This window comes from Betta splendens, chromosome 15, assembly GCF_900634795.4.
Source record: "Betta splendens chromosome 15, fBetSpl5.4, whole genome shotgun sequence".
NCBI classification, from domain to species: Eukaryota; Metazoa; Chordata; class Actinopteri; order Anabantiformes; family Osphronemidae; genus Betta; species Betta splendens.
The window spans coordinates 16964038-16988079 of record NC_040895.2 but is presented as its reverse complement, the minus strand read 5'-3'; the positions used below and the strand labels follow the sequence as shown (position 1 = coordinate 16988079).

Here is a 24042-nt window from a genome sequence, read left to right as displayed (position 1 = left end):
CCCGCGGCCACTGGACCTGAACCGCTGCATAACACGATGACAAACCGACTGTGAGCAACAGCCCGGAGCCTAATGGGACCCGAGCTGTCAGCCTGAAGGGCTCCTCCCTCTGCAACTTCCCTCTTATCTTTCCTTTACATTTTATCTTTCATTGAAGGATCGTCGAGGAAAGCAAGAAGAAGGAGAGAAGAAGAGAGAGAGAGAGAGAGAGAGAGAGAGATCGATAGATGAGAGAGAGAGAGAGAGAGAGAGACGGGATACAGATGCGGATCGGTAGCTATCCTCGAGCTCTATCTAATCTCTCTCATCTCTCTATCTAGATCTCTCTCTCTCGCTCTCTCTCTCTCTCTCTCTCTCTCTCCTCCTCTGTCTCTCTCTCGCTCTTCCCCGTCCCCTCACTCTGCAGAGAGCAGCTCAACAAACAGCAGCCTCCTCTTGTGCCGTCGCTGCTGTAGAGTTGGGTGAATGTTGCTGAGTCCTGCTGATTCCAAAGTGCAAAATTCATAAGGGATCTGCGAAGTGTGAGAGCGTGGAGGCGGAGGAGGAGGAGGAGGAGCGGAGCGAAGAGGAGGATTGCAAGACTGTCTCTGACTTTTAGCGTCGCCCTTCTACTTCATCATGGATCTCTGGAGTAAAAAAGTCCGGGGAATAATCACACAGGTCGTCCTGATCGTCTGCAGCTCACGTTGGGCAACGAGAGGAGGTGAGATCTGAGTGTTTTCACTGTGTGACAGTTGTAGTGATGCTGTGGATCGGACACTGTCAAACTGCTTGAAGGAGGTCTAGTTCATTCCAGCATGAGGAGAAGTCTTGAGCTTGTTGCTGTAGTTTTTATTGTTCATATTATGAAGCTCATATCTGGATTCGTGGACTCTGAAATGATACCTTTCATTTCATGCATTCACATCCATTGATCCTCAGTGAGGCAGTGGCAGTGGGAACCGGTGTGGGTGTGGGTGGTGGAGCTGAATGAAAAACTCCACCTGGGGCTATTAAACCGCTGCCGCTGAGCAAGGCACTCGCACCTCACCTGATACTGAGTGGCCCAGGCCCAGGTCTGCGGGCACAGTTTACAGTGCAGACGTGTGGATCCAGCATCACGACTGTTAAATGTTGTTCGATCAATAATAATTGTTTTTTCTCAGAGATTTTGTGGTTTTTCAACTGCACCTATAAAAAGAACGAGCCCCTTCGCCCTCAGTGGCGCTCGCTAAATGTGCTGCTGCCCGTACAGGATCACAAGCTTCTCCTTCTTCTGGGGACAGACACATAAAAGGTAGATATTACCTCATCAGCTTGATATTGACTTTGACAGACACCAGCTGATGTGGAGAAAGAGAGAGAGAGAGAGAGAGAGATAATATTCTTTGACACAGAAAAAAAGGACAAAAGCGATTTATTTCCCCACAGGAAAAAGGTTTGGGCTCAGAAACCATAACTGAGAGAAAAGAAAATGTTGCTGTCTCTCTCAGATCAATAAGTGTTGCTTGAAACCTTTTTCGCTGTCCTATAGAACAAACATACAGTACATCATCCACTTAATAAGCTCTGCTGCCCAGACCTCTCTCCACATTTTATTTGACTTTGTGTTAGTGCTGAGCCAGAGCCACCGGCAAGGTCTGGCTCAAGCTATTTGTCAGAGCCAACAAAGGAGGTAAAACTGTCACGGGGGCAGATGTGTCTGTTTGTGCGGTCGGTCACAGCGACCGGCCTGGTGTCCAAGCAGCAGCTGAAGCTGCTCTGATACCTGAATGTCTATTAATGAAGAGGTCAGACTAGACGCGCACCTGAACCGTGGCTTTAAAGCAGTCACAGGCTCAATCACCACCTGTGCCTTCAGGTGCGTCGGCTCCGTTGCAGCTCCACTTCTAGGATTTGCCTCAGATAAGTGAACACAGGAAGAAGAAAGCTGCGTCTAATGAAGTTACAGCGAACAGAGAGCGGCCACGTGTCACAGAAGCTCAGAGCGAAGGAGAGGGAGGGAGAAAATGCTCTGTCTGTCTGGAATACTGTAGGAACGCAAACTGGACTAAATGCTACAGTATTTAATGTTTTTAATATCATTAAAGTGCATTCTGATGCTAAGAGACAATATGCTAATGCTGCTAACTTTGATCTGGGAAACATCAGAGAGTTCCACCACAGCTGCACAATCCTACTTTAAATGCGCAACGGCTGAGCCAGAGTCATCGTCAGCGCGAACGGCTTCAGATTAGGCAAAACCAAAGCTTCCAGGAGAGAAGGAGGCCGGACGTGGCTGCTGACACACACACACACACACACACACACACACACACACACACACACACGCTCTTTTCTTTTCAGTCGCATCCTTCAAGGAGCTGCTGTCCGTTCCCTCGGTGGGTTTGGAGTCGCTGGAGTGTTTGCTCTAATTGCAGCCTAATGAGATAATACCAGGAAGCAAATACTGTAGCCGCACGTGAACATGATGTGAGTCAACCTCCGACGTGTGTGCGCGTCCGTAATGTGTGTTCAGACGCCGAGTGACTCATCGCTGCCAGCCTCCGAGGGGAGAGGAGCTCAAGTCGAGGCTAATGTGTCACAAAGAGCAGAGGCAGAGCCGCTTTAGGCTCAACGCCGCAGTGAGGTGGGACTCGTTAGTCCACGATGGATGGAACCTGCACATTCTGGTGTTGGTAAATGAAATACAGGTGTATAGGCAAGAGAAGAAGAATCACATCTCTTTGTTTGCAGAACTGCTGTCAATCATTTCTCTGCAGCTTGTCAGATGCGTTTGCCTGTCAGACGCAGCTCGCTGTGCCGGACGCTGACTCAGCGACTGGTTTCGGCCCCCAGTCCGAGCGCTCACTGCTTCCTTCACGCTGCAGGTTCAATACTAGGGTTCAGCTTTTTAAGCTTTAATGCTCCCATAATTGTCTGAGAGGAAGTGAAGACATCGCGGCGGTGACTTCCCCCTCATTGTAAGGTTTGCAGGGGATAGACGTGTCACACGGGGACAGAGACATAAACCTGTGGACAGAATCAAATCAGCGCGGCTTCGCTGCGCATTTCCCCGTGAAAACCGGCCTTTATGATTCATGAGACGCGGCAGTTTGCGACGGTGGAAATGATAAAAGTGAGCGGAAGCTGAGCGGAAAGCCGCTCTCATCTTTATTCTTTAGTGTCATTTATGAAAATGTGCGCCGGCCGGTGGAAGAGAAGCCGTGAATGCGGCTGATGAATTCAAGGCTACAGCGTGGCAGCAGCAGACGCTGGGGCAAACTTAGAGCTGTCAGTCAGGAAGCGAGATTTATTAACCCACCGACACGCAGTTAAGTGATAAAACTGACAGGGGCCTCCAGTCCATCCGTCTGAGTTTGTGACACATGGTTATTTGCTCAAGGCCGGTCCCGCGTGGGCGGCGGCTCCCCAAAGCAGCGCTCGTTCACCGCGTGGCCGTCACCACCTCAGGCGACTTGTAGCTGCTTGAAGAATCTGTCAGCGTCTGCTGAGGTCAGACTCACGGTGTTTGGGCTGAATGAAGGCAGCGCTGGAGGCGCCGGCCCCAGAGCCGAGAGGACGAAACCCTGGGGCAAAGCATGAAAAAGTCAAACTGGGTATCAGTTTCCATCATTACACAAAAGTTACCAGTAGAAAAAAACGAAAAGTTGACTAGGAAGAAAATATGAATTAAAATGATACACACGTTTCATATTGTGCTAAATCTTCTGAAGATGTGCTTTAATGAAGACCAGAAAATCTTCCTCTTAGATGATGACAATCGCACGATGAGGAAATCACAAAGGTTTGATGCAAAACGCATTAAAACACAGTGATGATGATGATAATTACATTGATGATGAAGACGAGGATGAAGAAGATGAGACGTCCTCTGGGCTCCTATAAAATCAGTTCAACAGTAAACAGCTGTTGTTTAATGCTCATGATTAATGAGTTTATTTCCCCCTGAGCTCAGTGTTGTTTATATTTTTCCAGCACTGCAGCATATCTGCTTGACTTGTCATTTATTGCCATTGTCACGGGTGCAATGTATTAACTTAATGTTCCTCCAATGGATGGTGCTGGCAGCAGAACACTGGCCCTAACAGGCATTTTTTTCATAAAATAACAGAGGCTGAGCACTCAGAATTCAGCAGACACCTAATGTGGTTTTCTGTCACTGGGAATCTAAATGTGACGCTGGGCATAATTTCACCAAACACATACAGACTGGAGCTGTCTCCACATTCCTTTAGACTGCAAATCGCCATCTGTTCCATCTCGCAGGAGGCCCTGGGGCATAATTAGAGCATATGATATGCGAGTAAAACGCGAGTGCAGCAGGAACGTCACTACACTCAGCGCTGCAGGACAAAGCGGCGCCGGTGCCAACGCGTTCGGATGCAACCGAGATCGAGTGTTTAGAGAGCACTTCCAGAACCCGGCCAGCGAGGTGGAGGAGGTGGAGGAGGTGCTGGAGCGCAGCAGGAGCAGCGTGCACCTGCAGAGCAGCTCTGGGCCCCCATTCAGAGCAGCACAAAGACATAATACACAAACACAACACAAAGGCTTTTACTCTGAAGGTGTGACTTACAGGGTGAATCGCAGCTTTGACTGTTTTATATTTTGCCTTTTCAGGCCGTTTCTCTTCCTCTCAAGTTCAGTGACCTCCATATCAATTAGTATCTGGCAGCTGAGGTCAAATCATTGATGTACACAGACTTTTTAGTAAGACATGGTTGATGGTCTATAATCTATAGGGTTCTAGTTTTCTCCCTGTCGATGGGAGGAGAGTTTGCAGACACTTTGCAGGAGGGAACCCCACTTCGTTAAACGCAGCATGCTGCATGTAGTGATGTGAAAAACATTCATAGCTTAAAAATGTTCACATGTGAAAGCAATGATGAAGAAGCTTGAAATGTCCCTGTCTGCAGTCTTAAATGTGCGTTCACATTCATTCATTCCCTCTCGGCCACAATGAAGTGCACGCGGTGAGGACACACGTACGTTAGAACTCACACCGTGCAGACGGGAGGAGACACACAGACGCTCTGCTCCGAGGAGAACGTCCAATCTGTGCTCTGCGTTCCCACAGGAACGTAATCAGGAACTTCTTGTCTTTATTTCCACTCCGTCTCTGTGGTCTCGGACTCACAGTGTGACTTCGGTGTGGACGATTATCATGTTTTATTCCTCTACTGTGCAGATAAGAGCATTGTAAACTGTAACAGGTTCTTAACAGTGGGAGGTTGTGTTCTGCGACTGTGTTGTTCTCCACCCACTGTTTTCATGGTCTTAATTAACCTTTTATGTCAGATAACGTCAGTATATCTGGACAATCTCTGTTAAACTATTCTAATTTCAAGTACTCGCAAAAATCTCAAGACCCTGATTCAGTATTTATAGCGTGTTTGCAGACAAATATCCTGCTTTGGGTTTTAGATTTGTAAGTTTTCCTTATTACTGTGCTCAGTGACATTTAATAATGACAGGTGAACACTGAGCACAGCTCTTGGATCCTCGGAGCTCTGAACCTCTCCATCTCTCCAGCTACTGTTTATTCAGGGGAAGGAGACTCTCATCCTGATTTTATCATGCATTCTGTAGGGGACGCTACAGATGAGCGATGGCTAAATTAGAGGCCTCACCCTTCTGGATAAATAATGAAGCACATGTCAACGGTGTGCAGGGTGTTGGGAGGATGTTCTCTAGTTCCCAGTGCTCTCAAGCCCGCAGAGCATTGAATGTGAAAGCAGACAAGGTGTAAAAGACAAATAAATCACAGTGTCTGTTTCATCTGAGGGCTGCTGGGCCCAACACTCCATTAGCTGCCATAACACCCACTTCTACAGGACGTGTGTCTCTGAAATGCTTGCAAATACCACAGAGAGAACTCAGCCAACCAACTAAAACCTAAGGGTTTTTAATTATTCAAATTATATACAGCCACTACATGTGTGTGGTGCACCACATATATAACCTACATATTATAATAATATTAAAATACTACTAATATTTATTTTATTTTTTCAATTTAATTGTAAATAATAAATCAAAATCAACAGTAACCAGTTGGAAGCAAAGAAAGCTAATGTGGCTAAACATATAAACGGTGGGGTTGCTAGGCAACGCAGGCAGGAAGTTGTCAGAGCTAAAGGTTATTGTGAGTAGTTGGTTTTGGCTAATTCGTAGCGGGTCTAACGTCTGTTAAATAAACTGACAGAGGAGTAGAAGTTGTTGGACCGGTCCGGGTCCCGTTTACAAGTAGAGTCAAGCTAGCAAAGCTAACCACGGGGCTGCTACTGGTTAGCATGCTGTGCTGCCGTTGTGTTTTTTAACTCAGCGTTAGCTAGTTACCAGGTGTGTTTAAAAAGCAAATGCATGCACTTTTAATTAGTGTGATTATTACGTGTGTTAAAAAATATATATTGTTAACAAATTAATTAATAATTGTGTACCCTAGTAATGGTGGTAATTAGCCCTGCGGAGCTGGTGTGAGGAAGTAATGGAGTAAGGGTAATTAGTAAAAGGTGAGTTACCACTGTGGTTTTCTACCACTGGTCGTCTGGACGAATCATATATTATTATTATTAAGTTAAATATCCTGATAAAAAGAAGCACTTAACTAAGTATCAACAAATTCCACTATTGAAGCAGGTCAGTTTGCTTTAATGACAGGGTTTTTATATGGTGTAGCCATATTACCTATTTGTAAAACCAGCTTTCATGACTGTCTTCAGTGTCTGTTTTCCACTTCTTCTCCTCCTCATCCTTGGTTTGTTTGTTTTTAGACACAGACTGTGGCCAGGTTCAGTTGTTAAACAAGCCTTTTTGCTTCATAGCTGTCAAATCGCTTTGTATAATTTTGGAAAGTTACAATTACTAATGTTAAGTCCTGGTCTTTTATCGTGTTGAACGCAGTAGTTTGTGGGTAATTCATCTTTGTGTTGTAGCTTTTCAGCCATGGCGCAGTAAACACAGACAAAGGCGTCCTCTCATCAACGTTGTATAGTGTAAATGCTCAGCTCGTCTTGTGTCTTTATGCGACTCTAGTTTTTCACTTTACAACCACGGCTGAGACCTGGATAGTATATGTTTCCTCAGCCACAGAAGGGCCTGGATGCAAAATGAATAGCACCCTGCATCTCAAGAGGCGTATTGCAAAACAGTTGTGACATCACAAAGTAACATGTCATTCTTGGAGTTCTTAGAATCAAATATTCTCTTTGGTGTCTATTTCTGTGCACCAGTTGCCAGCAGCGCTTGGCATGTTACTGCCTTCAGTCGTAATTCACGCTCCTTTTTAAAGCAGCGTCAGTGTTTGTGTTTTTTAACTTAATTTGTAGTTAAACTACATAACAGGAAGAAGCTACAATGGATGTTTACTTTTTAATCCTCTGCAATGCTTTATTCATATATAACTTAGATAAGATACTGTAGGAATGATGCTTGCGTACACTGTGTGGCTGACATTAATTATCACTGATTACAAATGTAGAATTGTTCAAACAATACACAAGGTGAGTAAAAATCAGATAAAATCAAAGTCCAATGAAAGCGAGTGAAAGTGAAACTTTGCGTGCACATTTCCCTAACTTGAGCACGCGCAAAGATTCCATAACAAAGAGGAGGTTAACAAATCTCAATGAAAGCGAAGACAACAGGGATCCTTCCTCCCTTCCTTATTATAATCTCACCAAGAGGCATCTCAGCTCCCACAGATATTTGGCTCTTGGTGACAGAAGGAAGATGCACTAACAGTCCAGCATTTAGCTGTGTGTGGTGTAACCAGTTCACTAAGTTAAATCACACTGAATGCCTACACCTCCTGTATGAATCATGTTTAAACAACACAAATTCAAAGTGTACAACCAACCACACAAATTAATTGTATGTGTTTGTTTGCTGTTGTGCCACTGGAAAGCTTTGTTTACGTCAGTGCGGTTGTGTTGTAATGCATCTTTAAATACTGTAGGATAAAAGTGTTTTATTTCACCAACAGCATCAGTGTAAATCCAGTAACCATCAGCGTGTGCTGTATGTGGCCGCTTTGTCTCATTAATGTGTCTTCCCTGTCAGGCACTTAGAACACAGTGCATTGAATTTCCAGCAAGGTCTCATTAAAGAAGAAACAGCTTACACAAAGCTGATATAAGGTCTAATAATTGAGGAAGAGGCTCCATAAAGCTGTAAACTGAAGAAGGCACTTAAACTGAGCCGACCAAGGGTACGAGGAAGACATGCTGTTTTTATGTGTAGCGTCTACCCTGCGAACTATGTCATCGGTTTCATTGTGCTCTCTTGTGCGGTTCACAGAGATGTGTCACAGTCCGCTCGTGTCCAGCCTGCTGCCGTCATCATTCAGGAGCTCATCGCAGCTGTCCAGCAGCCACGGGCCGGGCTTTGCTAAGCTGAACCGGAGAGAAGGTGGGTAACAGTATCCACTGCTGGCTGACAGGCAGCCCATCTGTTATTATGAGGTATTGTAGCATGAGCAGCAGATACCAGCGTGTCACAGACATAGTGTTTTAGTATATTGCTATACCCTCCTTACACTGGCAGAACTGAAATGAACACATTCACAGTTGTGCTCTACCTAAAACAACCTTGGCGTCCTACTGTTGATGCTTCACTAGCAGTGCAGTTTGGAGTCATGCTCATGCATTGCTCAAAGACGCCCCGCTGGCAGCTGCCCATGAGCCTGCTTTTTTCTTCTCTGTACCTCGGGATGCTGACATCTCATACTGAGTTTAAAGAAGAGACTGAAGTTGAAGTTTTAGGTTCAGATCAAATTTAAGAATGAGTTTGCCATCGCACCCCTCTGTTTCTTTTCTGATGTGCTCACCACATGATTCACGTTGCTGCAGGATACAGAGCACGCAAACCTCACAGTATGAATGATGGACAGAAAGCCAAAATCAGTCGAGAGAACTGCAGTTTTTTTCCCTTTCTGCTGAATTTTTAGATGAAACTTTGCAACTAACTCTGTAAATTGCTCGCTTAGCAAACTGGAAACTTGTCACTGGAATAGCTGATGCTTAACAGAAAGATGCCACAAACCCTCCTCACTTTTTTCTTGACCAGACATGAGAGTTGTAAGGGGATGAAAGTGCTGTGATGTTTTTGTCTTTAGCAGAGCCGAGGATCTGAATGATTTTCAGCATCGGGAGAGTGCAGGAAGCAGAGCTGTTTCCTTAGTGTGTTTGATGGCACAAGCTGTGAGCAAACACCCCTGCTGTGTTCCTTCACTTCAGTCAACCTGTTCTGTCTGTTTACAAATCCAGGTTTGATCCGTAAAAAGAAGGACGGAGCACTCGTAAAGAAAGATCAGATGCCTCTGAATGGCAGAACCTAAGGTGGTTGTGTTGTAGCTGTCAAACAAGAGAAGCAAAGAGACAATGAAAAGGCATTAAACACTGGGGGTCATTTCATATCTTTTATGGTATAGTAGAAATCATACATGTTAACAATGTTCACACTTACAGTAACTGCACATACATTTTGTTGGAATCTGCATTTGTATGTATTAACATACAGTAGCTTACTGTTACTGAATGTGCTTAATTAACATTTTTTTGTCTTACCTGAGGGTGTGAGGAGAGGCGGCATATGCTCTAGGGTTAGGGTCATGCTCTGTTTAACGAACTGGAGCTTTCTCCAACCAGAATCAAGCTGCTTTTGTTTTTTAAAGCTAATTGCACCACGGACTGTGGATGTGAATCTGTCTTTGAAGTGACACTTCTATGAAATGTACGCCTATTATTCACCTCAACAGCCTTCTGGCGCCTTCACTGCCCTCATTAAACATAGCACTTCATTCCTCCACAAGAATAATAACTCGCCTGGAAATGCAACACAGCGAGGGGCTGCACAAATGTATAGCTGGTTGTGATTTTTGCTGTAAATAAATGTAATTTATTATAGACAATACTTGTGCAGTATAAGTTAACAGTGGACAGGAGGGATTGAGAGCCACTGTAATCAGCTTCTGTAAAGTTCAATTCCTCTATGAACGTGACAGTTTCTTCACTGTTTCACATTACCTTCTAGAACCTTTGTGCTTCTTTTTGTTCTGACTCAAACCCTGCTGTAGTTCCAGAAGCCCAGCTGCTCTCCATACAGATCTCAGTGAGTGAATTAAAACCCCTGCCTGCTTTTGTTTCCTCCAGCTGCTGTTAATGTGCCTCAGTCTTTGCAGCCGTTCGCTCAGGTTTCACCTCATTCAGCCTTAATTCACTTGCAAAATGAGCTCAGGTTCAGGACACACCAGGCTATTTTTGCTTCCTCCGTGTACTGTGCTGTAGTCTTGTTGCACCTTTAACCTGTTCATTAACCTTTGAGGAGCACTGTTAAGAATACAAGTCACACTCAGACTGAAAGAGCTGAAAGCAAGACGTGCCTGCAGACAGAACTAGCACTACTTGGTTCTGGCATCAGAGTAATTTAAAATGCAATACAATTTATGACTGTAGAGCCAATTGTTATGGAATAAATGGCCAGAAAATAAAATATAAATTAAACGTAGGAATTCTTTGTCAAATCTCTCTCTCTCCTCAAAGGCGAAACAAGGAAAACCCCGATTACAGTGTTGTTAATTAGAGACATGTCTTCAAAGTCACTCAAATGAGTAATTATAGAATTAAAGGCATATGTTATCAGTGTAAGTTAAGGCCTGTTGGTTTTGTTATGATGAATTCGTCTTTGTGGTTTCTAGGGCCATTCAAATGCTGAAACTCTCTCCTGTAGAGGAAGTTGACAGCACTTCTCCAGTGGTCCACTAGTTACAGTACTTTACCAACAAGGAATGTCCTGAAACACTTTGCTTGTAGGAAACATTCCTTCAAAGGCCAGACCTTCTGACTGGCTGTGGAAATTGCACATGAAGGTGAACATGAACAGGATCAGATCAGCCAGCACCTGAGCACCAAGCCGATCCACAGGCCACCAGGCAGGTCCATAAAATCTACCAGTCAGCTTTCACTAGCACAAAACACACACAGACCTTTTGGTGTTTTAATTATTTAGCATCTTCATCTTATGGTTTTCTGCCCTAGGACTCCACGAATATATGGCGGTCTGCTATGAACTGGTCATTTTTAATATTGTATAAGGCTGGTGGTGTCCAGCATCCAGGTGCCTCGACTGCATCTTGCTACAGATTAAACTGCCTTAATTTAAACATTATGTGATAAAGAAGTTGTTGTTTTTTTAAACTAGTTGTCTTCCTGTTAGGTTAGACTTTCTCTGTCCCGTCTGTCCAGGTGCTGGAGGTTGGGCTCCTCTGAGCTCAGACAGGTATCAGTGGTTGGAGGTCGACCTGGGTGGACGGACTCAAATCACTGCGGTTGCTACGCAAGGCCGCTATGGGAGCTCTGACTGGCTGACGACTTACCTGCTCATGTTCAGTGACACAGGACACAACTGGAAACAGTATCAGCAAGAAGACCGTATAGCAGTGAGTGCACAGCTACTAGATCTGAGCTAGCGATGACAGCAGTGCTTTACTGGAATCAAGAGTCATACATGTGGGTTGTATAGAGGGTTACTGTTGGTTGGAGGACTTGTTGATAACAGGTCACAACCAGAGTAATTATGAGTCTCTTCCCATGGCCAAGCTTTTCCACTGTGCATCATGACAAACCAGGAAGCTGTTCAAATTCACACAATCCAAGCTCATTTTAAAGATGAGTAAAACTAAAGTCAGGCTAAGAAGAGAAAGAGACGCAGCAACACGGGGCTTCACATGGCTTAAAAGCTTGTTGATTTCACTCTCAGCATAAATCGGTATAAATCCACAGCATGTCTCAAAAGTCTGTAAAGCTGCACACATTAGTCAGCCTAGTTTATGATGGCTTTCAGGGAACAGAGCTGACTACTGAGCTGGATCATCAGTCACAAATCCTTCAGGACCTCCCTTTCCTTTAAGCTTAGAGGCCAGGGTTCACTAAGCCCAGTAACATTTTCTCTTTACATGACTACAAAGGCATTAAGAAGCAGAAAGTGTTATGTAGGTGATATGTACAGTATATAACCTTGTAATCGGGGTACAGTTGATGGCATTAATTATTTATTATTAATTACATATCCAGGTGCCTCATGCAGTACAGTAAATGTCCATATAGTATAGTTTATTTGTTTTTTTCACAACACTTTTTATTTTTAGCAAATACGTGAGGTTTAGCTGGAAACAGATGATGCCACATATTTCTTTGCCTGCGCTGCATTCCCCCTTTTTCAGATTCTGTAATCTCACCTATTACAGTAGGTTTCACTTAAAATCAAGTGAAAGCGATGGTGGTTTTGTAAAGTAATATGGTTTTATTTCTACTGTACAGTATGTCGTTGAAAAGATTATTAGCCTAAAATTCAGTCTTGAAGCTCAAACAAACTGTAGAAAGTATTTTCTGTCATCTAAAAGGTTCATACGTGTGATTCTCTATGGACCAAATGTTTACCAAAGCATCTGATACATATAAAACCACATAAAAAACAAATCTAATTTTTCACCTGATTAAAAGACCATTCAACAAAATCGTGGTTCTATCGCTACAATATTCCTTTCATTTGTATATCACTCCTACTGTCACTGGGGGGTTGCAGTGAAACTCACTAAGCTTGATTACATGATACATAATGAATATCCAGAAATGGTAATTGGATAGTTTGTCCAAATGAAAAGCTAACATTCTGCTGATGTTTTTCCAGGCCTTTCCAGGTAACAGTAATGCAGACAGCGTGGTCCAGCATAAGCTCCAACATCCAGTGATCGCTCGGTACGTGCGCTTTATCCCTCTGGACTGGAATCCCAGTGGACGGATTGGGCTCAGGCTGGAGACCTATGGATGCCCTTACAGTCAGTTCTGGTTTTGAATTGGTGTCATCATTTTAAAAGTACAGCCATCAACCTGATCCTTTCTTTGACCTGGACTGATGTTATTTCATTTCATCATTGCTTAAACTGTTTTTGAAGTTTTGACAGAGAGAGACCTCCTGAAGGCGTAACCCATCTTAGCTTAGTGATTTGACTGTGTTTTAGATTCTGACACGGTGAGTTTCGATGGCCACAGCAGTCTTCTCTGCAGGTTAAGACCCAAGCAGGTGGCCAGTGAAAACATCTCTTTAAAATTTAAAACCCTGAGGAACTCTGGGATACTGATTCATGCAGAAGGGGGGAGCGAGCACAGCCTTACCCTGGAATTGGAAAAAGGAAAACTTCTCCTGCTCCTCCGAAAAGGTAAAATACATGCAAAATGTCACAGTGCTGCTGCATCACATTTAGCACCGGTAAATTTTATAAACACTAGGGCTAACTTTTACTTAAGGAAACTTGATTTGTGTAATGTTTGAAAAGCTATCAAAGTGTTGTTGAGTTCTGCATTAGTAATTTATCACTAACCCTGAGAAATGTCAGTTGTTTTAATTGGGTGACATACCCCCACTAAGTGTTTTATTGTGTTTCTTCACTTTATTCTATTATTACAGAGATTCACAGCTTTTTGTTTGTCTGTGAGAAAAAAAACAAGTAATAATATAATGAGTGAGTCACATTATTAGACGGTTTTTGTCTTATTCTAAATGTCATGATGCACTTAGAAAATTGAGATAAACTGATTGGCATCTTTTCCCTTTATGACATTCTAACTGAGGCATTCTAACTGAGGCCCATGGCACAGGCCGCAGCCTGTGCCATGGGCCTCAGTGATTTTTTCTCTCATTCACACAAAACAACTTTAAAAATAATTTAATAGAAGACACTTTATTAGACTCTGTTTTCCTGTATTATTAACTTTTCCAATTAAATATTAATTATTATTAATCCAATTTCCTTTTTGCTTTACATTAATCAAAACGTTGGCTTGTGCTATATAGTTCTGTAGATTATTTTATGGAAATATCTCTAAGCAATATGAGCCTTCACTTCTTGTGTGTTCATGGGTCGGTAAGGTGACGCACAGGACATGGGGCTTTTCTCTCTGTGCAGAGGGTAAGGCCAGGCCTCCCGTTCCACCTTCCTGTCAGCTCAGTTGTCACAGTGAGCAGTGGGCTGTGTTGTGGTCATTACTGCAGTATTGGCTTTCCCTGTTATTCCGCTCTATCCATAGTGACTTATAGGAAAGTGCCTGAGTTGTGTGCAGTCCTGCGTGGTTGTAAGTAAACAGCTCAGCCTTCAGCACATTTATGTCAGATAGAGCCTGATGTGCTTGATTTGACAGCACACAGGTGACTCATCCAGCGCTGCACAGCCTGTGAAGCTCGAATGATTCTGCTCTCAGTCACCTGTCCATGTACATCTCAGTCAGATTTTAGAAAAAAGGGAAAATCAGTGATGTGATGATAGTTTGTGATTTAACTTGTTGTAATGAAGATGTTTAGAGAGTGCTCACATGCACAAACAAATAGTGTCTAAAAACACAGAACTCACTGTACCTCTTTGAATACACAAGATTTTAGAAATTGGAGCACCTGGTGTGACTGAAATGGAAAGAAAAGAAAATGCTGAAACAACCCAGCAGTCGTTCATCTGATCTCGTCATTGTCTGCCAACAGAATTAAAGAGTCACAGTGAAGAGCAGTGATGCAGGCGCAGACAGAAGGTGATTATGTGATATTGCCCCCAGGAAACCGTCTAGAATGATGGACTGTAAAACACTGGCCTACGCTGGAGAAAATAAAAACACTTAGAGCGACTGTTAGCAGCTACTCAGAGAGCTTTTCGGATGTCTGTTGAAGCGCGCTACATGAGTCCTGAGGATAGTCCTGCTCCGGTTCAAAGTCCTATCGGAGCAGGTCACACCACGCCAGTGATCAGTGAAGATCCAAGACACACTGGGACTCCTAATTAAAACACAATGCGAATCCTTTGTTAATGAGTGTGTTAGTTGTGAATTGGTAAATCTAACTGCCAGTCATTAACTGACACAGTTACTCCAAAGCTGTATTTAAATTTGTGATCTGTTTAGGAGATGGGGTCATGGGTTCTGACTAAATACTTGGCTTTCACGTCTCTCGTGCCACGTCTGTCATTGCATATGCAAACATCTGTCTGCTGATCACCGATGATTAAGTGCGTGTCAGACGCTCCCTCATTCTGTTCCCTTCTCCTCCTTCTGTGCCAAGCAGCTGACACATTACTGATGACTGATGACAGCACACATTTTAATCTGTCTCTGTCTCTTTCCATTTCCCTTTCTCTTCTTCTTAGTCTTCATTTTCCCACAGACAGAAAATAATAATCATTATATATAGAACATTTACATTTAGCTCTGTCTGAGCAAATGCAATTTAAGAGAATGCAGAAGGCACCATTCCCATTTGTTTATTCTCCTGTTCTCTGTTTTTGTCACCGGCCTTTTCTAGTTCTCACAGAAGTTGTACAACATGTTTGTCTTTTGTTAGAGAGATAAGATCTACAACAGAAACTGGTTTCACTCAGTGAAGAGAACAGTGTTGTTCACAAGAGAAAACAGATTTGGTTCATGTCTGTTATGTAGCTACTGTATCACAACTGAAATAAGTAATTCAGTTTTTTAATTAAATGGAGATTCCTCTTTTTGTCTCCTACCTGTATTTGTCTTTACAGGTAGGAGTTTGTCACCTGAAAGTCGATATCCTGTGTATTTGGGCAGCCTGTTGGACGACCAACACTGGCACCATGTCACTGTGGAGCGTCACAGCAACCACCTCAATCTCACTGTGGACCACAGCACAATGTGGGTGCAGGTCCCGTCGCAATTCACGCACTGGGATCACGACCAGGTGTGTTTTTGCAGATGTGTGGGATGCAGAGAACAGAAAAACTCCGCTCGCATTCACACCTACTCTTTTTTTAATAAAATGTTTGTATGTTTTTGCACAGCTGAGTGTGGGAGCAGGTCGTAGCCTCGGCTCTATGAGGTCAGACGGGTTAAACAGAAATTTCCATGGCTGTTTGGAAAACCTTGTTTACAACGGACTGAATCTGGTGGACCTCGCCAAGCAGAAAGACCAGCGGGTCACTGTGAAGGTAAACTGGCTCAGTGTGGATGGGTTTGTGCTAGACACAGTCACAATACCGGCAGATGTCATATTTTTTTATCTTGGCATACAGTAATGCCTAATGATGTTTCTTAATTTCTAATCAGCTGAAAATACAGATTTGTCAATGACATTAGTGTAAGTTCTCATCCAGTATTTTGAGGACATCAGTGATTCATTGAGTCTCTACTTCTCTTCAGTCTGCATTTCTTTAATGTACAGTATATCACGCTGACTTGCCCACCACAGCTTTTGGATTAGATTGGTTGTTCATGATTTGCATACTGAAAATAAACAGCCAATATTCCTCAGTGGGGGCCGTTGGATGGAACGTATCAGTGCTGCAGTCCCTGAAGTGGAATTACCTTTAGCAGCCTGAGCACAGACATGACCGACTGCTCCCAGACGTTTAATTGCCATCTTAGTTCTCGCTCTGTCTTCGGCTCTTTTCCTGTCACCTGCTCTGCTTTTCCGTTTTTCCCCTGTGACCTTAGAAAGCTGCTGTGTGACATTGGTGTCTTCAGTTTGATCTGTGGGTGCTTATCCTGAGCCTGGCTATTATCATTATGGAAATACTCCCAAACTGTTTAAGGAGACCCAATGATGAGATTGTTGTGCATCGGGGCTCCAGCCTTGGGAGTTAATTCATATACATACATAATATTTTCCCTCCATGCCATCATAATTTCTTTGCATCCTTTCTCTGTTTCAGGGCAATGTGACCTTTATCTGTGCTGAACCTGTTTTTGTTGCAATGACGTTCATCAGCCCCCAAAGTTTCCTCTGGCTGCCGGGTGTAACACAACCTTCACCTTCAGGCCTGTCGGTGGGGCTTCAGTTCCGGACATGGATCAAGGAGGGGCTGCTGCTGACCTTTGAACTCCCAAACCAGGGAGGTGTCCTCTGGCTGTATCTGAGCAAAGCCAGGCTGCACCTACAGATCCACAAGTCTGGCAGAGCAGTGGTAGAGCTTAGCACAGGTCAGCATGACCAGTAATCCCCAACATATAGTCAATTTAAGACTAACTGTCCATCACAAAACGTCTATGTTGTGTGCAGTAAAACTTGCAAAACAAATTTTTTAAACTAGATATCAGTAACCTTTGCTACATATTTTACCTTGTTCAATTAAAATATTTGTGCGTCTGTAGGTTCAGCTCTGAACGACGCTCAGTGGCACTCTGTGGACTTGTCCTCCAGACGAGGACATCTGACTATTGCTGTAGATGGAGAAGGAGCCACTGCTCACCCCAATCTGTTCCCTATTACCACAGGAGATAAAGTTTTCTTTGGTGGTAAGAAAACAAATGTAATTTAGAAAGCAACTGGTCCTTATGCATGGATTTTATAAGCACAGGTGATTTTAGGGCCCCTTAGCTTGAGTGTCACAGTGAGGCTGCACGTTGTGCTTGTTTCATTGACCCTCTGATGTGGTTTCCCCTCCACCTCAGGTTGTCCCACCGAAGGCAGCAGCCAGAAATGCGTGAACCCGTTCGGCGCGTTCCAAGGCTGCATGCGTCTGCTCACTGTGGACAAGCAGCACGTAGACCTGATCATGGTGCAGCAGAGGCAGCTGGGAAACTACAGTCACCTGCAGGTTGACATGTGTGGCATCATCGACAGGTCAGAGCTACTAAAATATTTCTACGACGCAGATTTTAAGTGTAACAAGATTGTGTGTTTCCCAGAAAGAGGATGCAACATTATCATTTTTTAGTTTTTAGCAAAACCTTGTGACTTCCTAAATTTTGATTATCACAGAGGGAACTAAGGCAACAGGGTTATAGTATTATGTTTTCCCTCTAGCCCTCTTTATTTGAAGAGCCCTCTCAGAGCCGTGATGTTATTTTTCTTTGTGTATTTATTGAATAGGAGTTATTAGTCAGAGGAAGTAATATTGTTTGGTTTGTTGTGGAGAAGGTCCAGTAGGCAGGAGCTCATTAGAGAGAGAATGGAGCACGAACCTTTATTATTTCCTGCTAATTGCCACTAAGGCCTTGGTGTTGTGTTTGTGTTCCATTGCGCACATACAGTACTACTGTACTGTAAATGCTGGCCAACGACACAGCTGATTTACACCGAAAAATCTGTCATAACTAAAAGCAGTAACAGAATCTATCTCGTGAAATATCCTCAAAAGCAGCAGCCCTTTTCTGTCTCTCTTCTCTCTCTGTGTTGTGTAAAATGTCAAGTCAAGCTCCGCTGTGTCAGTTTAATGTTGTGCAGTGTTTGAGCAATAACACATTGCTCTCAGAACATGGCATTAGACCTTTTTCCAAATCATTAGAGCCCACTGGTAAATGGCATACATATTATCCAGGGAGCAGCTTTTGTTTCAACAAAATGTCAACTTTAAAAATTGATTTGCACATTTCTAGCTCCTCACCTTCAACCTACAGACTAATCCTCTGAAATATGTGCTACTTACCTGATCACACGCTTTATTTACTGGTGGCTGCGAAAGAGACATATGTTATGCCAAGTGTGCATGTTTGCAGATAAATGACGCAACAATGAAGTGTCTGAATTTATAAAGCCTATATTTCCAGGCACAAAGTAGCGCTGTAAATAAAATGCTACACCTGCCTCCATTCCAAGTTTCAGATAAAAGCAAAGCCGAGAAATTGGTGCTAAAAACCAATCTTTCTCATCTGACAGGCCTGCTGAGTCACGACATTTCTAACAGTGAATTTCCCACTGACTAAAAGATTAAAAAAATTTCCTCCCCCCTCCTTTTCGTCTCTCTCTGCAGTGACAATTTGCTGACCTCATTCCCCTCTCCAGATATGTTTACCCAGTCCCAGCCCTCTTTCCCTTTGTTGCTCCCTTGTGCCTCACGCGTCTTCAGATCCTCTCTCAACCTTAATTCCCCACCCTGACTTTCTCTCTCCCTCTCATTCTCTTCCATATCGCCATCATTTGGCCTCTTTCCCTCATCCGCTTCTGATTGTGTGGCTTGCCACTTGCCAGCCTCGTCCTTACACAGTTGTGAGAGAGGGAGAAAAGTCTGGGTGATCTGCAAATGATTGGTTTGAATTGTGGGTTACAAATTTGTAGGAAAACACAGTCTGCGAAGTTGGAGGATGAACTACAGAAAGTAGGATTGTTTTATATTTATTGTAGTCAAGGAACAATGAGGGAGACTGTTGAGGAAACACTGGGTCAGCGTCTGAATGTGTGCTCTCCTCTGTTTTGACCCTAGGTGCTCTCCCAGCCACTGTGAGCATGGAGGCAGCTGCAGTCAGTCGTGGAGCACCTTCCACTGTAACTGCTCGGGCACTGGCTACGGTGGAGCCACCTGTCACAGCTGTAAGCGCCCGACACGCTCCGCTGGTCCAAGGTCACAAACGTTTAGGTGGAAATGTTGGTTTAAAGTTTTCTACCTCACTCAGGAATTAAAGCAGTTGTTCATCAATCATAAAGACGATGATTTGACTACCGGCTGTTTTAAGACCGGCATTTATATGAACAAAAGCCAGATGTTATTACTTTATCTAAAATGTTAATGGTGAAACACAATTTCTACTGCACCTGAAGATATTTCTTCAAATACAGGCAAGATGAATGCATTTGAACGGTGAGCACTGCAGTGGATGGTGACGATGAGGCTTTGTGTGTCTTTCCCCAGCGATATATGAGCAGTCTTGTGAGGCCTATAAACACAAAGGCAACACATCAGGGTATTATTACACTGATGTGGATGGCAGCGGACCCATCAGACCGCAGCTAATCTACTGCAACATGACAGGTAGCTCACACACGTCAGTTCATATCATTGGCACATCCTTATGTCCAGTCTCTCCATCTCAGTCTGTGAAGGTGAAGTGCTCTCACGCTTGCAATAAAAGAAATGAAAAATTAAAAATACATGCTTTGTCTTTGCTGTTTCCTCTCTTCTCTTTGCTAGAGGACAAGACTTGGACAGTGATCCAGCACAACAACACAGAGCTGACCAATGTTCAGATACTGCCAGGAAAGAATCAGCATTCAGCTCACTTTGAATACACCGCTGCAGAGGAGCAGCTCACGGCCATCATCAGCCAGTCAGAGCACTGCGAACAGGAGCTGACCTACCGCTGCAGGAGGTCACGTCTTTTCTATGCAGCAGGTGGTGTATTAACTATTACTATTAGACAGAAGTTTGAAACAGCCAAAGTAGCACCAAAGCAAAATGTTGAAGGGTGCTACATAAGCAGTCGTGTGTGTCTTTCAGATGGCTCTCCGTTCATCTGGTGGGTTGGAGGCCCAGGTGTGGGCCAGGTGCAGACTTCCTGGGCCGGGGCTCCACCAGGCAGCCTGCAGTGCGCCTGCAGCCTGCAGGAGGGCTGCTTGGACCACAAACGTCACTGCAACTGTGACGCTGACCGCACCGAGTGGTAATTACTCAGAGTATACGGAAAGAATGAGAAACATACTGTAAGGGGGCGCCTAACTGATTTAATCCATTAGGATGAGGCCACTAAAAATACACTAGAATGGCCACTACACTTTGTAAAGATACAGTCCTGTACATCACCATCTCACCTCAGTGTTCCTCTCTTTCCTGTTCCTCTTCTTCCTCCCCTGCTCTTGGATACTGCTGCCTACTATTCTTGTGATGAAGGTTTGTTTTTTCTGCTAGTCAGGCTTCTTTGCATCTTCTTCTTCTTCCCCTTTGTTCCTTCTATACCATCCAGGACTAATGACTCAGGTCTGGTGACCCATAAGCAGACCTTACCTGTTAGATCTGTGGTGCTGGGTGATGTCCACAGGCCCGGCTCAGAAAGTGCCTACAGGGTAGGACCTCTCCGTTGCCATGGAGACAGTAAGTCCAGTCCTGACCTTCTGTGTCTCCTTACATATTACATATATTTATGTTTCATGTTACAGCAGCACACCAACCAAACAGCAACATTAGAATGATGCACTAAATGGAAATGTTGTGTAACGTGACCTAAAAACTAATTTCTTTTTTTTATTTCATTTTTGCAGAAAATGTCTGGAATGCTGCGTTTTTTGACAAGGAGACGTCGTACCTCCACTTTCCAACATTCCACGGAGAGCTGAGTGCAGACATATCCTTCCTCTTCAAAACAACCTCATCCTCTGGTGTCTTCCTGGAAAACCTGGGCATCAAAGACTTCATTCGGATCGAACTCAGCTGTAAGTAAAACCTTTGAGATTAGATGTCTAATCTGGACTGACCTCAGATCTGAGTCTAGCCTGAGCAGGAGGGATCAGGCTGTTTCATTTTAACTGAACTCAGTGGGATGTGGCGGTCCTGCGTAGAACTTTACCTCGGGGCCTCTAAGCCTAAAAATAAAATGTACATTCTCAACAACAACTCCATTTGTTGTTTCTCCTCTGGGAAATCACTGCTGTGTCATTGTTCTTGCCTGCTGCACTTTATGGTTCTATAGTAGTGAGCAGTTGATATATTATTGCACTGTAACACATTGTGGCAGGAGTCTTAGCGTATGCTGTTGTAGCTGTCCACCATCACTACAGTTCTTAATACAGTAATCCCCTCTGCTGGGGCAGGTGGTGAGTTACTGATAACTCAGACAGACCCTTTGATCCGTCTGCAAGTGTAACAAGCCACGCACAAGCTGTACAGTATGACATTATATGGCACACAAATATTTCTCCCATTTCTGCAGCTTCTACTGAGGTTCTCTTCTCCCTTGATGTGGGTAACGGTCCGCTGGACGTCCGTGTAACAGCTGACTTCCCCCTGAATGACAACAGGTGGCATCACGTTCGAGCCGAGCGGAACGTTAAAGAGGCGTCGCTTCGCCTGGACGAGCTGCCGTCTGCCACGCTGCAGGCTCCTGCCGACGGGCACATCCACCTGCAGCTCAACAGCCAGTTGTTTATAGGTGTGTGGGTGTAAGGTCACTGCTTTTATTTAAAGTCCAATTCACGTTTCTGTTTCAGGACAGCAATGGTGTGCCAAAATAACAGGACAATTATATGAAGATCTGTAAGTATCAAGATGAACCGTTTTGGACGTTTCTCTTGGCTTCCTTTTTTTCCTGTGTTCTCTTGAAGGAAGGGAATTTTCTGCTCCTAAACCTAGAGAGAAAATTGAAGTAATATCTCTGCGAAAGACTCTTAAACCAAGAGAAAATCCTCACCAGCTGATCCTCAGGTTGATGCTTTCTGTTGTAGTGGTCAGCTTCCTGGCAGCTCCTGATGAACCTGATCAACTCACAACAGTTTGGACGCTACCAGTTTTCACTCTGAGACTATTATAATCCTGCAGAGTCCGAACAGTTAGGACAGTTGGAGGTCATAAGTTTAAATTCTGCTGTGGGAAACCCGTCTCAAGTGGCCAGACATCATGACCATCGTCCTCAGCTGGAGGTGCAGCAAGTTAAATGTCAGCTCCTTGAATTTTTAACCTGCCATTTTTCTGCTGTAACAGGTTGCGTTTCGTTGCATTTCATCACCTCCATCATTTTAAAAATGCTCTGTGAGTGTAGTGACAAATCTTTGTTTCTGGAGCGGGTGTTCAACTGCTCACATCAAATATGATTTACTGTCACCTGATCTGAGATATGATGCTTTCTTTTCTGAGACATTGTTGCTTTGCATCATCCATCGTAATGTCTGCAATTGTTTTCATACCAATATTATGAGATGAATCCATTCTTTAAGGAAATTTCAATGAAACATAAAAATGTAAATGTTGGTTTTCATTTAGAAATGTGTCCAAAAACCCAATTCTAGTTTGTAAAAATGATCCGCTGGATGATTTACCCCTTTTATAAAGCTTAACAGGATGTGATACATTACATTTACTTATTAATCTGTCTCTGTGTTTTTTGTGGGTTTTTAGGAGGCACAGCTTCTAGGCAGAAGGGCTTCCGCGGCTGTATTCGTTCCTTGCAGTTGAACGGCATCACCCTGGACCTGGAGGAAAGAGCTAAGATTACCCCTGGGGTCCAGGCAGGTTGTCCAGGCCACTGCAGCAGCTACGGCTCCCTGTGCCAGAATCAGGGACGCTGCGTCGAGAGATCCAACAGCTTCTTCTGTGACTGTGGGTCTTCTGCTTACACTGGAGCCTTCTGCGACAGAGGTAGGGAGACTCGGCAGCACCCGTCGACCTCATGATGAGACCTTTGATCAGTATCAGATCAGTTCCTTAATGCAGTGCTTGTTGGTAATAGGCAAATATTGTCTATATGTAATCAATGTCCGTGTTTTGTTCTTAAACACAGTCAAGAAAGTCTCACTTAAAACCAGTATCTGAACTGTCAGTTTCAGAATTTCCTTGTTGAAATGTTCATATTATGTCAATAAGTGAAGATCCCTTGAAACGCCACAGGTAAAGCACAACTCTGAGATGCAGCTGTGTTATAATTAGCAAGATTCATATTGTTCTTTTAGCTGTCAGCTGGTTTTCTGTGGCTGCCTCTCAGTGGTGCACTAATTAGGTGTTGTACGTGTGGTACTGCACACAGAGCAGTATCACACATCTAGACCTCTGGGACTACAGTAGTAGTTGTTATCTATACTAGAGTCAGGGCAAAGACACTATGCAAAACTGCTGGTTCATTTAAGGTAAGAAGTTCTGGTGAGCTTTTAAATTGACTTCATTTATAAAGCAAAACACAGTACTGTACAAAACAATACAGTAGAATTGAAAGGTACTTTATACTGTGTATGCACGGAATAACTGTCAACAATAGGTGAGACATGCTGAGACTCTTACTTATAATTAAACTTCCATCACTCCAGAGGTTTCAGTCAGCTTTAAGCCAGAAACATCCGTCAGCTACAACTTCAACGAACCGATGGCAAATGAGCTCAACGGCAGCAGCAGCAGTTCACTGTCGTCATCCAGAAACTCTGACATGACTCTGAGAGCAGAAAATGTCTCCCTGAGCTTCAGGACCGGCCAAAGCCCCAGTCTGCTCCTATACGTCGGCTCGTCCAGCCAGGAGTACCTGGCTGTGCTCCTCAACAGGCACGGTGAGTCAGTGCAGAGGCAACTCTTTCAGATTGTATTAAGCATCCGGCTTTCTCCCAAATTCTCCAGAATCGCGTCAATACTAAAGCATGTGAACTTTTGGATAGTGAAGT

The 24042-nt window shown here is 43.9% G+C and overlaps 1 protein-coding gene across 12 annotated transcripts in view; it reads left to right on the top strand.

The window, feature by feature from the left end:
- The first annotated feature begins 403 nt into the window (after nt 1-403).
- Nucleotides 404-24042, top strand: part of LOC114841888 (contactin-associated protein-like 4) — a 28081-nt gene continuing 4442 nt past the window's right edge. Inside the window, exons 1-21 of one of the 12 annotated variants that reach the window (XM_029127086.3) lie at nt 6131-6321; nt 6425-6491; nt 8041-8188; nt 8278-8388; nt 11223-11416; nt 12667-12814; nt 12998-13195; nt 15542-15717; nt 15818-15964; nt 16688-16955; nt 17127-17270; nt 17427-17598; nt 19178-19284; nt 19604-19723; nt 19883-20083; nt 20189-20351; nt 20652-20779; nt 20947-21117; nt 21615-21833; nt 22796-23035; nt 23698-23931. In XM_029127086.3, the coding sequence (XP_028982919.1) occupies nt 8280-8388; nt 11223-11416; nt 12667-12814; nt 12998-13195; nt 15542-15717; nt 15818-15964; nt 16688-16955; nt 17127-17270; nt 17427-17598; nt 19178-19284; nt 19604-19723; nt 19883-20083; nt 20189-20351; nt 20652-20779; nt 20947-21117; nt 21615-21833; nt 22796-23035; nt 23698-23931 (3139 nt within the window). In that variant the 5' untranslated portion in view covers nt 6131-6321; nt 6425-6491; nt 8041-8188; nt 8278-8279. The other 11 variants (XM_029127088.3, XM_029127089.3, XM_029127094.3 and 8 more) reach the window with 11 other exon arrangements.